Below are 17504 nucleotides of genomic sequence, written 5' to 3'. Positions count from 1 at the left end.
AAAAAAATGCACTCAGAATGATTTCTGAAGGATCATGTGACACTGAAGACTGGAGTAATGATGCTGAATATTCAGCTGCACATCACAGAAATAAATTACAGTTTAAAATGTATTTAAATAGAAAGCAGTTTTTTTGAATAGCAAAAAATATTTCACAGTATGAATGCTTTTGCTGTGCTTTGTATCACATAAATGCAGGTTTGGCGAGCAGAATTCTTCATTAAAATGCATTACACATCCTACATTAAAAATCTTCCTATTTAAAAACGTGTAGTGTATATGTAGCTAAGTTTAGTCCGTCATTATTACTCCAGTCAGGAGTTTTGGTGAATGTCCAGTTGCCACGGTCAGACATATTTATAATATTGGAAAGAGGAAAGAGAAGCGAGCACAGCCAAGAGCAATCAGACAGAAGAGGACAGGAATGTGTTCTTATGCAATGAGCGGGTGTTATTCTCCAGCTGAGCTCCAGACGGGCGGAGAGGAGGCTTTTTACTCCGCTGGGCGGGGATCGGTGTCGCTGCGCTCAGCCAATGACCGCGCGGCTCCTCTTCCCTTTTCTCTCGGTGTGTTCCTCTCACTCCTCCGGCGCTCGGTCCGCCTCACACTCAACTACTGGAGTCTCGCAGAAGAAGCGTGAGCGAGGAGGATGAGGATGACGATGAGGATGATGAGGATGGATGCAATACCGTGTCGTCTCGTGTTTTTAGCCCTGTTCTTCGGAGCCAGGATCCAACACACAGAAGGTACGAGCGGCGGCGCGTGCGTCCGTGCGCTTTTGTGCAGCGAACGCCGTTCGTCCGGGGGCCGTCGGAGGGTTGCTCTTTGTTTGCAAGCAACTGCAGCCCCAAAGAGAGTCTTTCTGCAAAGATGGCGCAGGTCAGAGCGCGACAGACAGGCGGAGAGAAAGACCGAGAGATGCTGTCGGTACAGGCTCCTTTATTCCGTCGCGAATGAGGAGAAAAGCGCCGAAAACTCCTTTGTGTCGCACCTGATTGCGTTCGGAAGCGGAGCGGACTGAGTCCGTTCACGTGTGTGTTTAGGTGATTCACGTGCGGGTAACGCTGGAGTGTTTACACTCGGGTTGTGTTTGTGCTTATCAGTTTAACGATCAGAAGCTCGTCTGGCAGGACAGTGACACACACACACACACACACACACACACACACACTCATCCTGCCTCGAGGCGTTGTATTTTCAGTCGAAACGGGCGGATGTAGCTTTTAAACTCGTTTCTTAAATGATGATATCGATGAAGCGTTCGTCAATCAGTTTGTCGTTACTCGTCCTGAATCGCGAGTCAAACTTTATCTTGGTGTCGCTTTATAATCGTCAGTTTGACAAACAGCTCATAACTAGCTTTTAGTTTAGTGTTTACCAGATACAACAGTTGTTTTACTTATTTGCTCTTACTCGATTAAATAAACAATCTTAAAATACGCCATATAGGGAGTTTTTTACGGATTTAGCTAGATCGGGCTAACTGCCCAGATAACGCTAAAACTGCGCTTTAACTGCTGCTAGCGCTTTAAAACTTATAAACCGAGTGAATTTCGATCACAGTGTGTTTTTAATGTACTTTCTTTCGCATTTGTTATATTTAAAAACGGTGTTTCGTCACCTCGTTTGACTTTTGTAGACGCTATTAGCTGTTAGCTGTTTGGCTAACTTGTTTCCACTAGTTCTGCTTAGTTTGAGAACCGAATTAATGTGCTAACAACACAATACGACTAGTTAACCGGTAATGTCTGCCCGAAGTGTCTCCGTTTGTGTTTGTATCATAGCGTAAACAGATATATATATATATATATATTTAGGAATAGTGGTTTATTTTCTGCCCGTTTCAGTGTGGGAGAAACGGATCAATCTTAGTAGTAGTTATAATGATGATAGTAATGTAAACACACCGGATGATGATGTCAGATGTTTGTGTATGTAGACTGAAGAATGTAGACTGTGTCTGTCTCAAATCCTAGTGTGCTGACTAGTTAGACAGCATGAGTGGGTGTGTGTGGTGCCACACTGTTGCCATTTACACCACAGCACTTTCTGCAGGAGTGTTTATAAATGTACCTGTGATGCCCTGTGGGTTTGTTCTGCTTCTTTATCTGTTTTGTCACATGCACTTTGACTGCAGACTTGAGTTTGTGTCACATTCCACTTTGTCTGAGGCACAGTTATCGTCACACGCGTTTACGGCCAGGTGACGTGCGTTTGTGTCACCTTCACTAAATCAGGGAGTGCTGCTTTATTGGCACCGTATGAATCATGAATGTCAGGAGAGCAGTGATGCTTAAAGTCAACGTGGAATTGCTGTTGCAAACCATTTTGTGTTGCATATTAACAAATAAATAATGTTGGTCGTTGTTTCATGTTTGCTGTAAATGCATGAATTGAAAAACACCTTAAATGATTCAGTGGAATCAAACTCTATGTTGATTACCACAAAAATAACTGACTTATTCCTCACTTAAATAAAAAAGGCGAGAATTGAGGAGGATAAGGCCCGTCCACACCAAGAACATTAACTAAAGATAACGTTAATTGGTGTGTTCAAGTTCTCCTGGGAAGTCAGTATTTACGAGCTGACTATTGTAATTACAACGTCACGTGTGTTCATGTCGCTTCGGTCGGAGAAAGACACTGATGCACCTTTTCTACAAAAAAAATTGGAAGCGCTTTACAGTGTGTTATATTAGTTAATGTAGGAACTAACACGAATGAACAATACATGTATTAAACTACTAATAATTGTTAATGTTAGTTATTAAAAGATGCAGGCGTTCATTGTTCATGTTAGTTCACAGTGCGTTAACTAATGTCAACAAACACGACTTGTGATTTTAATAACGCATTAGTAAATTCTGAAACATTAAGAGTAATAAATGCTGTGGAGGTATTGATCATTCTTAGTTCTTGTTAACTAATGTAACAAACTAATGCTAAGTAATGAACTTTTATTATAAAGTGTTACCAAAAAATCTTTTTCTACAAAATGATGTGTAAAGAATGTGCATACATCTGCTTATTTAATGCATGCATTCAACTTCTGAAGGTGCTGTACATTGAATCATTATACTATTGAAATGTACAAAATTATAATTTTTTTAGATGCAACTTAGTTTTATTGCAAATGATGAAAAATAAATGTTCTTCATTTTGTCATCTGCTGCATTAAATGCTCAGGCTCTTTAAAGCAGGATGGATTCTGATTGGCTGTCAAGCTGGGAAAAAATCATTCTGAAAGTGATTCATGGTTTTTCACTCTCCTCATAGAATTAGGACGATTCTCACTTTATAGTTATTAATGTAGTTATTGTCCTTGGTATTTTTATTTGAGCTGTAAAGTTGTTCTCGTCATTTTTGACAGTGGTGTTTTGGGCGTCATGTTGTTTGATTGGGAATGACTAGTGCGTATTGTTTGCATCTTATGCATTTACTTTTAAAACTGTTTTTAAATTTCAATGCAAGTGCTTCACTGTAACTCAGGATTTTGATTTTTTTTTTTTCTAGATTGATTTTTGCACTTATCAATCTTATGCCACTAGTGCGATCGTTTTAATCTTGTGTTGAACCCAAATCACGTGTGAAATGGATGGGATTGTGTCCTACTAATGTACATTAGAGAAAAGCGTTGTTGGACTGTGTTTAAAAGCACATCACCTGAGCGTCTCTCAGCAGTTTGGCTGGCAGATGCATGACTAATACGTAATGAGGCCTCATCCAGAGACGCTGATTTAAAGCCCAGTTCAGAGGCTCGTCTCTGGATCGAGCGTCTGATACATGTTCACTGCAATAATGTTGCCTTTGGGACGGGAATCTAAAGTATTTTTGTGACCCCGAATCGCCTGTTGTCCCGGCTTAAAGAACCAAAACTAATTTGAGAAGTTGCATTAGTGCCAGCTGTGAGCGAATGGAGAGGTAGCGATGCGTTCAGGCGGCCTTGCCTTTGGCAGAACCGCTATTTTGCAGCGACGCTGGCTTTTAGAAGTATAGCTGGCTCAGGGAAATAAATAAAACGCTACGAGGCTTCGGTATATCTAGAGCATTTTATGTTAGACTTGACTTTGGGCTCTTAAAGTGACAAAGTAATAGAGTTTTCAGGCTTTCATTTTAAAGTAATAGACTACGGTTACGGGTGACGATTTACTTTTAAGCAGCGCTCCTTTTGTCTGTCTCTGAGAGTTGAATTTGGCATTATTCACATTTCGCAGTTAATAACGGCCACATTTGCATCTTCTGAATAGCTCGTCTTAAAACGATAGCGGTGCGAGTGTCTGTTTTATTAAAGCGCTGCTCTACTGACACCGTAAGAGCTGCTCTCATGCCGTCCATTTGTTGTCTGTATTTACTTAAGTAATTTGGGTTAAGTGCCCTCCCTGGGTTCCTGTGTTTCAGCCATCTCAAGTCATTTATCTCAAAGTCAGCTTTGACTGTTCAAAACACGCTTTCCTTTGGGATGAAACCGAGGCCTCGTCGAGCTCTTCCCCGCAGACCGCAGCACTCTCGGCTTCCCGTATTCGATCGGCCGGCCGTACCTGTTGGACTAATCCCGTATCACTTTACAGCGTGTTATTATACGGACATTCAGACTGTGGCATTTGTGGTTTGGATGCAATAGGAGATAGTGGCGTGATTAATGGCCTCTGTCAAAGCACATAAATCAAGCGTTTCTGCAACTTGCACTGTCAACATATCAACATCGTGTGTAGAAAATCATGCATACACAACACTTTATGCATTGCTTCCTCCAAAAAATGAACATTTAATCATTCTCATGTCATTGCAAACCTGTTTAACTTCTGGAAGTGCTGAAATACGCTGCTTTTTTTGAAAAATGAATACATTTTTATTCACCAAGGGTGCATTGAGTGACAGTAAAGACATTTATAATGTTACCAAATATTTGAAATAAATTTTGTTCTTTTGAACTTTCTATCATCTGTGAATCCTGGAAAATAAAATGTATGATGGTTTCCACAAAAATATTGTGCAGCACAACTGTTTTCAACATTGATAATATTCATAAATGTTTGTTGAGCAGCAAATCAGCATATTAGAATGATTTCTGAAGGATCATGTGACACTGAAGACCGGAGTAATGATGCTGAAAATTCAGCTGCGCATCACAGAAATAAATTACAGTTTAACAGATATTCACATCGAAAACAGCGGTTTTACATTGTAAAAATATTTCACTATTTTTACTGTGTTTTTGATCAAATAAATGCCTATGTGAACAGAGAGAAATCTTTTAGAAACATTACATACTTTAACCAACCACAAACTTTTGAACACAGTGTACCCGGACAGATGTTGTTGTTTAGAAATTACCAGCAACCATCATAAAAGTGGTACATGTGACTCATGCAGTAAATATTTAGCATTTCCCCGAAGTCATACAGTGACTTTATATGAGGAAAAGACCAAAATTAAAATCACCAGTTGCATTTGAAGTCATTAACATCAAAACTGGTAATTAATGACTTGGAATATACTTCTATGCTGCTTATTTGTCTTTAATTTGAGCTCAGCAGCGCCCGTCCTCATTTGTTTCAACATCGTACATATTCGTTTTGAAATCTGCTGAAGATCACACTGAGCAGTGTTTTTAAATACTGGCTTTCAGAAGCTGTTTCAGAATCACTCTTATGTTTGGAACAAGATCAGAGGTAGTAAATGATGATTGAGTTTTCTTTTTTTGGGGTTAACTAACCATTTAAATGGCTCAAATGAACCTGAATCGGTGAAAGAGAACAAGTGTGCGTCCAGCGAGCTACAGAATCTGACGTCTTGTTCCTGTTGGGATGCTTTTGTGTCGGTGAAGCGCTGGAATCCAGTCCTGCCCTCCATTCCACTCATTAGTTTCACTGGTTGATCTGAAAGGGAGCTCTGCCGGTTTTACGGCGTTCTCCTCCCGCCTCCTGCAGCTCGTTTCCTCGAGCGGAGACGCTGCCTGTCCGACGGGCAGGTTTATGATCCCCCTGTGCCTCCGAGGAGCCTGGAGCGCCGGGTATTTATAAGGAACGGTCCGTCATGTGCTCTGACACGCCAGCAATTAGCAGAGCCTCGGGCAGAGAGAAAGTCTGCCAGAAAAGTTGGTGTTTGACGCTTTACTGGCCTTTCTCTCTGAAGGCTTATTAGCGCGTCAGCTTCACTCAGGTTCCGGAGTGTCCTAGAAAAGCCGTCTCCCGCTAACTCGTACTCCGGAACGATACGCCCACAGACGGGCGGCGGTCGAGACGTCCCCGGGAAACGGAGGAAGCGTGGAGCTGCGTGCGCAAACTCAGACGTTCCTCTGTGATCGCCAGATGCTCACAACTGGGTCACTGTCAGTGAAACAACAGTTTGGTCCGTCTTATAAACCTTCCTTGGCAGTGTCATGCTGAAGTCATTGTAATTTTCCTTGTACAGTCAGACACTGTTCATCTAATATCCACCTTTTCATATGCCCTCAGCACAAATTATAGGAGTAACTTCCATTAAACTGTAAACAATCAGCAGCAGATTCACTCTATAAGCACATTTTCAAAACAACGAGGTTTTGTTATTCTACTCATTCTTCAAACATCCAACGTTCAAAAGACATTTGTGACCCTGGACCACAAAACCAGTCAGAAGGGTCCGTTTTTTTGAAGTTGACATTTATACATCATCTGAAAGCTGAATAAATAAGCTTTTCATTGTTATATCTTCATGGAACACGGTCTTTACTTAAAAGAGAAGTCCACTTCCAGAGCAACAATTCACAAATAATGTACTCACCCCCTTGTCATCCAAGATGTTCATGTCTTTCTTTCTTCAGTCGTAAAGAAATTATGTTTTTTGAGGAAAACATTTCAGCATTTTTCTCCATATAATGGACTTCATTGGTGTGCCAATTGTGAACTTCCAAAATGTAGTTTAAATGCAGCTTCAAAGGCTCTAAACGATCCCAGCCAACGATCTAGTGAAACGATCAGTCTTTTTTTTTTTTTAAAAATAAAAATGTGTATACTTTTTAAGCACAAAAGCTGGTGTAGCACAGGCTCTGGGATGCGCGTTCACGTACTAATGAATCAGGTCGAAAGGTCACGCTGAACTACAGACCCAGTGTTTACAAAGCGAACACGCAAAGACTAAGAAAGTGCAAGTAAATCAAATGCTGTTTACAAACAAAAAGCTACAACGATGTCGGACGATTCTGAAGTTGTAGGAGAAAATAACATGGAGTTTTTTAACATACTCTACCTTTTTGAGCCGGAGTACACAGACGATGAACTTAGACGTGATTCGCAGTAGTGATGGGAAGTTCGGATCATTTTACCAACTCGGACCTTTGAGTCTCATTTATCAAAGTGAATGAATCTTTTTTTGAGTCATTTCGTTCATTTTAGCAAAATCAGCATCACGTGACGCCCCATAAGATGAACGAACGACTCAAAAAACCTGAAGACTCGAAACAGGTGAACTAATTCCAGTACAGAACATAACAGGATGTTGCGCATGTGTGACTGAACGACTCCCCAAGACGACTCGTTCTTCCCAAGTCACATTAAAGATCTGTTCAAAATGAAAGAATCGTACAAGAATGACCCATGGACGTGCGTCCCAGAGCCTGTGCTACACAAGCTTTTGTGCTTAAGTATACACACTTTTATTTTTTGAAAACAGTGACAGATAGATAAGATAAGCTAGATAAGACCCTTCTTCCTTGGCTGGGATCGTTCAGAGCCTTTGAAGCTGCATTTAAACTACATTTTGGAAGTCGAAATCAGGGCACCATATCAGTCCATTATATGGAGGAAAATCTGAAATGTTTTCCTCAAAAAACACAATTTCTTCGCGACTGAAGAAAAAAAAGACATGAACATGGATGACAAGGGGGTGAGTACATTATTTGTAAATTGTTGTTCTGGTGTTTTTTCAGACTAGTAAAAAGAAAACATCCAAAAGACCCTGTTAGGCGTTTCTTTTCTAGCGCTTTATCTATTTGTGTCAATAGATTTCAATTACAATACATATTTTTTAAAGGCTGTTTCTCAAAATAAGTTTTTCTCCTACACTCAGCCATAAATGTCCATTTCAGCAGCACTCACACGCACCAAACTTTACATTTTTATTCCTGTATACATCCTGAAGGTTTTTACAGAGGGATTTGTTCATATATAATTTGCTTGATTTTATACATCTTATTCTCCCCAAAAAACTATAAAAACATATTGTTTTCTGTCTGTTCTAAGTATTTTCTGAATTATGGAGTGACAAAGTGAAATGCCAGAAATTCCCTTTGTAAAAACATTTTGAGTCTAATATGTCAAAAAAATGAAAAAAATAGTTTTGAAACTGACTTCATCCAGTGTTTAGATTTTTGCACTAGAGAAATGTATACAAATTAGCACATATTTCATTAAATAATACATAATTTGCGTATTTAAAACTAACATTTTAGAAAACTTTTGAAATTATCTATGTAATCAACCAACTGGGTAAGTAAGGTGAGAACTATGAGTTATTCACCTGCAGTGTCTCGCCTTAATATCCTAATCATTTTTGGCATAATAGAAAAATCAGTCATTTTGACCCATACAGTGTGTTGTTGGCTATTTCTACAAATATTAATGTTCTACTTAAGACTGGTTTTGTAGTCCAGGGTCACATTTGTTGTATATCTGTGTTGTCTTTATTCATATTGTTACAGCAAAATACAAAGAAACTAAAATAATCAGTATGAAAACAATGCAGCGAGTATTCTTCTTAAATCGTGTCATAGTAAAACACCAAGCATTACGTTATTCTCCTGACATCTTAAACAGCTCATTCAGTCAAGCTGAGGATTATTTGTTGCACAACCACATGGTCTGAAATGATTTGTTTTGGGTTTTTTGAATGGAAGGTCTCCAAACACAGTAGACTTGTTAGGAAATCAGTCGATACTTTGCTAATGACCTGTCAGTTGGTTATTTATTTATAACCGCATCTGTCAAAGCTGTGTGTTTCTTCACAAGATGCATCTTTTAAGTAAACCTGATAATGTATTCATAAAGAGGACTTGTTCATCCATCTCTCTGCTGCTCACTGGGGAGGTTGTCTTTGTTTAGCTGTGCAAGTTTAGCTGTTTCACGCTGGAGTTTGTTCTGACTTACTGCGGTCTGTGTCAAATATACATTCCCAGAAAGACTCACAGAAAATGCATCATGTGCTCAAGTAGTGCGCTTACGTTTATAGATATTTTACCTTTTAGCGGGCTTGTTTCCTGAAGCATTGTTCACAATTTAAAAATGTAAAAAATGTCTTTAAAGGGACAGTTCACCCCAAAAAAATAACATTCTGTCATCGTTCACTCAACCTCGCGTCATTTCAAACCTGTATGAGTTTCTTTCTTCTGTCGAACATAAAAGAAGATATTTTGAAGAATGTTGGGAACCAAACATAGTATGGAACTGATCGAAAGCATGATCAGAGTCAATCATTGAGATAAACAGAAACGTTTATGCTTTCTGCTCATAATATTCTAGCATTTTCAGATCGGTTTAACACGTTTTAGCATACTCGCACCCGTTCTCCGTGTGAACCTACTATTAAATGCAAGCGTTTTGTGATTGTGGTGTGAATGAACACATTCGGGAGAGCCGTCAGATCCGTCCTTACTCTTTATCATGTGCAGACAAAGACTCGTATAGCAGAAGGCTTTGTGGGGGAGGCGGAGGTTGACGGGGTCCATCTGAGATCCTCGCACCCAAACCCACATCTGTCGAGGACAAAGGCCTGGCAGTAATGGGCGAATAGGGGTCAGGGGCCGAGCGCTGACCTATGGAAATGACTCTGGGATGCCGTGTGCTGAGAAAAGCGTGCGCTCCTGGACGGGAGTGAAGCGAAGGGGGAAGGGTGCGTCTGGATGCTAGCGCTCGCTCTGTGTGTGTGTGTGTGTGTGTGTGTGTGACGTTCACGCTCCTCCCCGTGAGCAGGGATTGCGGTTGCCAGGAAACGCGGCGTAATTAATTCCGCCGCACGCGGAAGGTGAGCCCGAGGAGCTGCGTGGAGAGCCTTTCTTTGATGAAAAACCCACATGATGCAGAGCTCACCTTCGCCTCTTTCCTGTGTTAAATCACTCCGGTCGGCTCTGGAGCGCTTCCTTTGTGCCGTTTGGAGTCTGGGCGCACTGTTAGCTTTGGCTACACTCAGCATTTTCAAGCTTCACTTTTAAGGCAGATTTATGAGCTGACTGTTTACTCCTAGATGCTGATAAAATCCACCTTAAATGTTTTTAAAATTTCAGTCATTCTCTTCCAGCAGAAATATTGATGACTCATCCTACACAACAGTTTTATTAGTCTAAAATTTAATTCTTTCTACGCTGAAAATGTCCCGCCCTCTTATACTTACCATAACCAGTGGGCGATTAGCAAATCACGGGCTGTGTCCAAAATCAGCCCTTATACCTTATGCCATTTAAAGGTTAACCAATAGAGGATTTTACTGATAACAGTAACTAGGCTGGACGGCACTGGACAAGAAACAATTCATTGACTGATAGTTTTTAAAATAGATAATAAAAACAAACATAAAATAGTGTTGAACTTTTTAATAAAAATATAAAAATAAATACAGCTGCAAGCAGAGATTACTGCTGTTCAAGCACTTTACGGCATTTAAGCATGTATGAAAAAAAGACATTATTTAGCAAGCCTGTAACCACCTAAATCAAGTTATGGCCTAGAGAGTCCAGAGAATTTTACTAAAGTGTTTTTTTCCAGATTGAGTGAAAATCCTAGGACTAGTTTGCAAAAGTAGTTCTCAATCATTTAAGAAATGATTTGATTGTCAGCAGTGATTGTCTGGAATGAGGAGTTCTGTCATATAATATGAATATTGTGCGTATGTGCGAAAAACTGAACGTCGTACAATTGTTTGCGCCCTTGGAAAGTGTGATATCGCCCCCCCAGGGGTTGATATTTTTTTTTATTTTTTTCAAATTTCTCTCAGACCTCTGGGTTCATGAGTCGAACAGGCCCACCGAGTTTCGTTCCGATCGGCCTCCGTTAATCTAACAGTTGCTCAAACTGCTGTGGCCAGTGGTGGCCAAGTTTTTTGAGATACGCAAATTCACTGTAGACACTTGTGGCTATTCGGACCAACACCGTGCACAACAATATTCATGTTGATGGGACAAATGGTTGGGCAGTTATAGCCATTTTAAAGTTTTGTTCCCTCTTATAGCGCCACTAAGTGGCCAAGCTCCGCATTTTTTTTTCCTGTGACCTCAGACTGACTCTTACGTAAGTGTTCTGGTGACGATATCTCATTCCGTTTAGCAGTTATAGACATTTTACTAAAAGTGGCCACGCCCTTTTTGAACGTTTTGGCATCCCTTTCCAACGGTGCGTCGAAAGTTAGACTTTTTTTTTTGATAATTATTGATATTCGCTCACCAGAGGATCTTTCTGCACTGGTTTGGTTCCGATCGGGCGGAAACCCTAGGCCTAGTTTGCAAAAGTTGTTTTTTCAAAACATGCGGAATACCTGAACATTTTGCCAGGCTGACTAATGGATGTAAGTTCAGGAGTTATGAGCCATTTCGTACTTTTGTTCGCTGTAGCGCCCCCATCAGGCTGATTGTAGGCGGTGTGAGTTCTACCAACCCTCTAAGTTTCAAGTCTCTACGACTTAACCGTCTCAATATATTTTTACAGCTCCTTTCTTAGGAGCTCTGTCAAGAACAGGTCGATTTTGGCCTGTCTAATTAATATTCATGAGCCTCTCTTCTGACTGGTCTGTTGATTTTTGAGTGACGCACTGCCAGACCAACCACAGGTAACTAGGGTCATGTATGCTGTAGCCTGCTGTGGCTTGGTGATGCTGAACAGGATGTTTCAGATTGGTAATTTATTTTATTTTTTTTCAAACACCGAATGCAGTAAGTTACATAACTATTGCTTTAGTAAAGCCTCTTTCACACTGCACGTTGATTCCTCACCAAACGTAGATCGTTCACCAGTTTAGTTTCAGTTTAGTGCAACGTACGTGTCGCTTTACACGTCACATGCTCGGGGCGGTGACTGAAGGTGGTGACTGAGTAGTTCGGACGTCACATTTTTACGAAAGTCACAGCTATTTTATGCAGGCTGTGTGCATTTTACTGTGGATTGACTGTTTTAAAACGTATATGGTAGTTATATAGCCCCTAGACCTCACTTGTCATGAAAAAAAGCCAGGAAATTTCAGTTTTGACAATATGGGACCTTTAAAAATGTCAAATATTGACCGATATATCGGCCTCAGCGATAAATCGGTCGTGAATTGGTTATGAATGCAATCTGAATTTTTATCTGTCAGGTTGAATTCAATTGACACTGTATAGAAGGCACAGACGTCTGCTTCTCTGTGACGGGTCTGTTCATATATTGTTCATGTACTGTAGCCTTAAAATATCAGTTGTTGCTTCAAGTGTCGCTCCTTATCATAACTAAACCGTATGTGTTATGACAGAAGTGTATATTTAGCGTTTGAAACACGACCGTGTACTGCTGTGCCGGTAGCTCTCTTGAAATCGCGGCCGTCGGGCCTGATCCTGAGCTCTTGTGTTTTACGCTGGTGTGATTTGAGTCTGGTCTGTGTGTTTATTTGCACACAGTCTGCTCTGGTGTTTAGCCTACAACAGTCTGTCTTCAAGATAGGCTTTGAAATATTAAGATGGATTATGGGCTTTGTAGAAACAGCTGTGCCGGGTACCTGCATGAGTGTTTCACCATCACTTAGAACTAAATATTAGCAAGAGAAATCAATCTGAACTTGCACCACACTGACCAGTATTACCATGTTTTTTGGACTTTCACCAGGTAATTATAGGGGTTTGTAGACATGTAGTAGGGTAATACCATAGTTTTCTTTCAGCTCTTTGGGCTGCTGTGTTATACAGACACACAACGTGTTTATCAATCACTCATTACTGTGGTGAATATCAAAGTAGTTCAGAAGTTTCATGTTTGTTTGTTGGTGGCTTACCAGGCGGTTGGTCCATTAAAATAGAACGTGCAATTGAATTCATTGGGAAAAATTTATCTTCAAATTGTGTGCGATTCATCAGAGAATTAAGAAGATTTCATAGGCTTGAATTAAGAATTTGTTCCCATGATCGCTAATTTGTTCTTTTGTTTTAGCTACATTGAAACAGATACTTAATTTGTGGCCATAAAACCATTTTTTTCTTGCGCGTATATGATGAGTGAGGCTCAGTGTGAGGATTTTGGCAGAAACTTTGAATCTAACTCTCCAGTTTAATGAAGCGTGCCGCATTACGGATGTTAAATGGATGCTGTTTGATTCTGACATTCACATTCGGTCTTTTTTTTTTCCCGTTTGGTAGAGTCTTGGCTCGGATTCTGTCTTTCAAGCTTAATCGAGTGGGATTTGTTGTCAGGAATGCTAACCAACCCACCCAACCACTTTACCAATTTACATCCAGATGAAGATTAATTAGCTTGGCTCTGAAAACTCGACACGCTCTTCAATCGATCCCCTGTCTGCCGTTCGGAGAACTAAAGGGACGGTGAACAAACAGCACACCGATTCATTGAACTCTCGACTGCGTGCTTGGATTACACCGATGAATTGCCTTGGCGGCCGAGAGCACGCGGGAGCTTTCGCTGGCTTTCTCCTTCTCTGCCGAAAAGACATTGAACAGCACTTGGCTTTCAATGCCGGATCATTCAATTACTGCATTAGAGCTTCGAGCCAAAGGCTCAAAAGATGTGAAATCCAATTGCCATTGATTCCCAAAATCAGTAGTCATTGTCTTGGGTTTTTTCCTCTCTCTTGCTTTGTGTTTGGCATTAGTTGAAACCGCTTCCGTCCTTTTGATTTCTGAGACTGAAATCCTGCAGACGTTTGAGTCGCCCCCATTCCCGTCCATTTATAAATGGCTTAGATGCTCCTAATCAGATTGAATTGGGTTAATTGAAAGCATTATTGAGTTGAGTGACTCAAAATTGCGTGCTTTTCACGGACGGCAAAGTAATGAAATGATCTGTTTTATTCCGTAGCATAATTAAAGTATTCCTCTTAGACTGTTTCAACGAGCGCTCTTAGAGGGCTCACGAAATGGAGAATCAAAATGTTCTTGATATTTAGACATGTGAGAGGTTATTCCACAATAAATGAAAACATACTACAGGAAGTTTCTGAACTCACTCCCCAGTTTAAAATATGAATTATTGTTTTCTACCTCTCTGAAATGCCAGGATTTGGCATGCTGACATCACTCGACGCGCCCTTAACATGCGTCATCGCCGTAGTAATTAAGGAGGTTATGGTAAAAACGCTGTAAAAGTTTCCAGAGTTCCACATGTAATCCTCATTTCATAGGCAAAGATGTTAGCCAATCACAGCAGTGGGCGTTTCCATTAAGTCTGACAGCAGACACGCCCCTTCCAACTGTGTGTTTAAATCAGAGGCTGAAATGACCATTTATATCTAAGTTACAACTATTTGTGACGAGAAAAAAAAAACATACTGAACTTATAAGTGCAATTCAGGAAACATTCTAAAATGCATTTCATGACCCCTTTATATATTTCAAGAGTTTTCTGAAGTCCTCTCCTAGGAAAAGAATCGGAAATCATCCGTAAATGACCCAAACACTTCACCCCAAACTGAACTTGAATTACTCAGCTTCTTGTCGTTCCAAACTGGAATGCATTTCATTTTTCTGCAGAACGCTGAAGAGCATCTTGCAGAATGTTCTTGTCCACACAATGAAAGTCAGTTTGGACTCCACTGACTTTCACTGAATGAACAAATAGACTTTTTTTTTTCAAAATACATTTTGTGTTCCATTTCAAGAGTCTCATACGGGTTTGATTGAGATGCGGGTGAATACATGAAGCTAAAGTTTTCATTTTTGCTGAACTGAACTTAAAGCTATAATCCCTATCCCTTTAATACCTATAAAGATTTTTATAAAAATGTATAAATAAAAAAATATAAGTAAATAAGTATATTGAATAAATAAACTGTAATTAAAAATAATTATAAGTGGGTAATAATTTTTATCCCTTTATTCTTTTTCTATTCTATCTGTTTTCTTTTTTATTATATAAGTAATATTATATATTATATGGCAAGGTCCTCCATAACACCGGTCCTCATCCTCCCAGCTTTGGTGTTTTCAAACTGAGTCTGTCTATAGCTCATGTGTGTCCTGTGGTTGTGTAGAGTGGAGTAATGGCTGAACGGCTGAAGCGAGCCGTGATGGAGAAATAACAGCGTTAGACTGCGTGAGATGCAAACACGCACTTGTTTCAGGCCTGCAGTGTTAAACCGGGTTAGTGCCTTACACCTCCAATGACTCTCATAACCTGTTGAAGTGAACTCTGATGATTTCAGAGAAATATTGATCAAACTTGGCTATTACAGAGGCTTCGAGCTAAGCTGTTTTTAATTAATCATTGAAAGAAGAATTAAAATACTGGTTTTTGGAATCAGCATGATGAATCACTAAATCATTCAGAACTGAATCTGTCAGAATGGCAGTTGAATCTGTTTCCCTCACTGAACTGCTGGCTTTAACTTTTAGTACTTTGTTTTGAAGGTTCAGTAAACAATTTAATTGGGCTGTGAACCAATTATATGACTTTTTCAAGTTTTGAAGTAAAAAAATGATATGCAAAAGTGCATGAAAGAAAGCACTGCAAGATATTTCAGTTCAAGAGATGCAATTTAAATTAATTAAACCGCAGAAGTTGAATTGGAAATTCAAAATTGGTATGTGCACTACCATTCAGAAGACCGAGTAACACGCTGGAGGAATATTCTGAAGCAATGTGCTGAATTAATATGGTGAAGCAATGTGCATGATGCTCAATACTCTGGAGCACTGGATTAATAGACTGGAGTAATATGGTAGAGTAATACTCTGGAGCAATGCCCTGAAGTAATACTCTGGAGCAGTGAGCTGGAGTAATACTCTGGAATAATGTGTTGGGGTAGAATGTTGGAGTAATACTCTGAAGTAAAATGCTGGAGTAATACTCTGGAATAATGTGCTGGAGTATTTCTGGAGTTATGCGCTGGAGTTATAGGCTGTAGTAGTAATGCCCTGGAGCAGTACTCTGGAGCAGTGTGCTGGAGTAATACGCTGGTGTAATGTGCTGGAATAATACTCTGAAGTAAAATGCTAGAGTAATACATTGGAGTAGTGTGCAGGAATAATATGCTGGAGTTATGCGCCGGATTGATGTACTGGGGTAATACTTTGGAGCAATGCACTGAAGTAATGTGCTGGAGTAATATTCTGGAGTAATGCGTTGGAGTAATGTGCTGGGGTAATATGCTGGAGTTGTTTGCTGGAGTAATACACTGGAGTAATAATCTGGAGTAATACGCTCGAGTAATACTCTGCACATTGAGTCCACAATCCCTGGTTAAAATTGGCTGTAGGTTTTGTTTTGGTCTTGTGAGTCATTGTCCCGTTCCGCCTCCGGCAGCGCCCATCTCAGTTTGCTGACCCTTCCCAAAATAGCCCTATCTTTGGAGCACCGGCGTCCTCCAGACCACGAGCACTCCAGAGCCAAACGCTGAGTCAGTGTTTACACACGTCTGTGAACGTGCAAGGATCCATTCAGGCTGATAATCAGGCACTGGGTGGTGGATTGGAGATCTTTGTCTGTAGTGTTTCATTCTGTGAAGGTGTTTGCAGACGGTCAGTGTCAGTGTGCTGCACCCAGTGGGTTAAAACCAGCACATCTCGCCATGATCCACTGAGACATTACAGTCATACTTATACTCAGAATATACACTTTCAGCTCTTCGGCTCTCTTTCAGCTGATGAGTTGGAATTTGAATGAAATGAGCCACAAACTAATTTAATTGAATGAAATAAAACACTAGTCAGCCTCACTACTGTTGATGTGCAGCTCGGTTTAGACAGGTTCTAGCCATAATAGACTGTTTTTCCTCTCCCGTACGCAATCGAGCCATTCATTTAAACTGGGCTTCCTTGTGTCAGTGTATTTCCACCAGACAAAATATCCTGTCTGTGGCATCAGCAGTAGATGGTGTTTGATATTGCTGTGCGAGCACACAACGTCCTCCATCTGTAAAACACACGTGAGGAGCGCTAGCAGAATCCGCCCAGCGTCGTTGGCAGAGCCTTGAGACGTTCAACAAGGCGTCCTTCTCCTCCTCCTCCGAGAATCACCCACCTGTGTCGTCGTAAATAAGCGCGTCTCATGAATAAGGCCATGTCTTTGCTACGGTGACAGCTCTGCTTCCAGCCCTGTTGCTGGGATGTATAAATACATATGAATATGCGAGGCTGTTATTGGCGCTGCACTCGTTGACTCTGTCGGCCGTGTTTACCTGCGGCTGCTGACAGACTCGCTGAAACAAAGGAGAGCCAGTGCAGACAAAGACAAACGCTCCAGCTTGAAAGCTGGACTCCATTTTGAGAGCTTTTACTGTAGAAATCAGCAAATTCCCAACCAGACAGCAGGATTACGCTTCATAATCAACAGTATCTCCAAGCT

At 40.5% G+C, this 17504-nt stretch overlaps 1 protein-coding gene across 1 annotated transcript in view; it reads left to right on the top strand.

The window, feature by feature from the left end:
• Positions 1-280: 280 nt before the first annotated feature.
• tgfbr1b (transforming growth factor, beta receptor 1 b) overlaps positions 281-17504 on the top strand; it is a 63096-nt gene continuing 45872 nt past the window's right edge. Inside the window, exon 1 of the mRNA XM_051098208.1 lies at positions 281-746. Coding sequence (XP_050954165.1) covers positions 650-746 — 97 coding nt within the window. The 5' untranslated portion in view covers positions 281-649. The remainder of the gene's footprint in view (positions 747-17504) is intronic.

The sequence above is a fragment of the Labeo rohita genome, chromosome 24, assembly GCF_022985175.1.
Source record: "Labeo rohita strain BAU-BD-2019 chromosome 24, IGBB_LRoh.1.0, whole genome shotgun sequence".
Lineage (NCBI taxonomy): Eukaryota > Metazoa > Chordata > Actinopteri > Cypriniformes > Cyprinidae > Labeo > Labeo rohita.
Note: the sequence above shows the minus strand (reverse complement) of the source record. Positions and strands in the feature narration are given on the sequence as shown.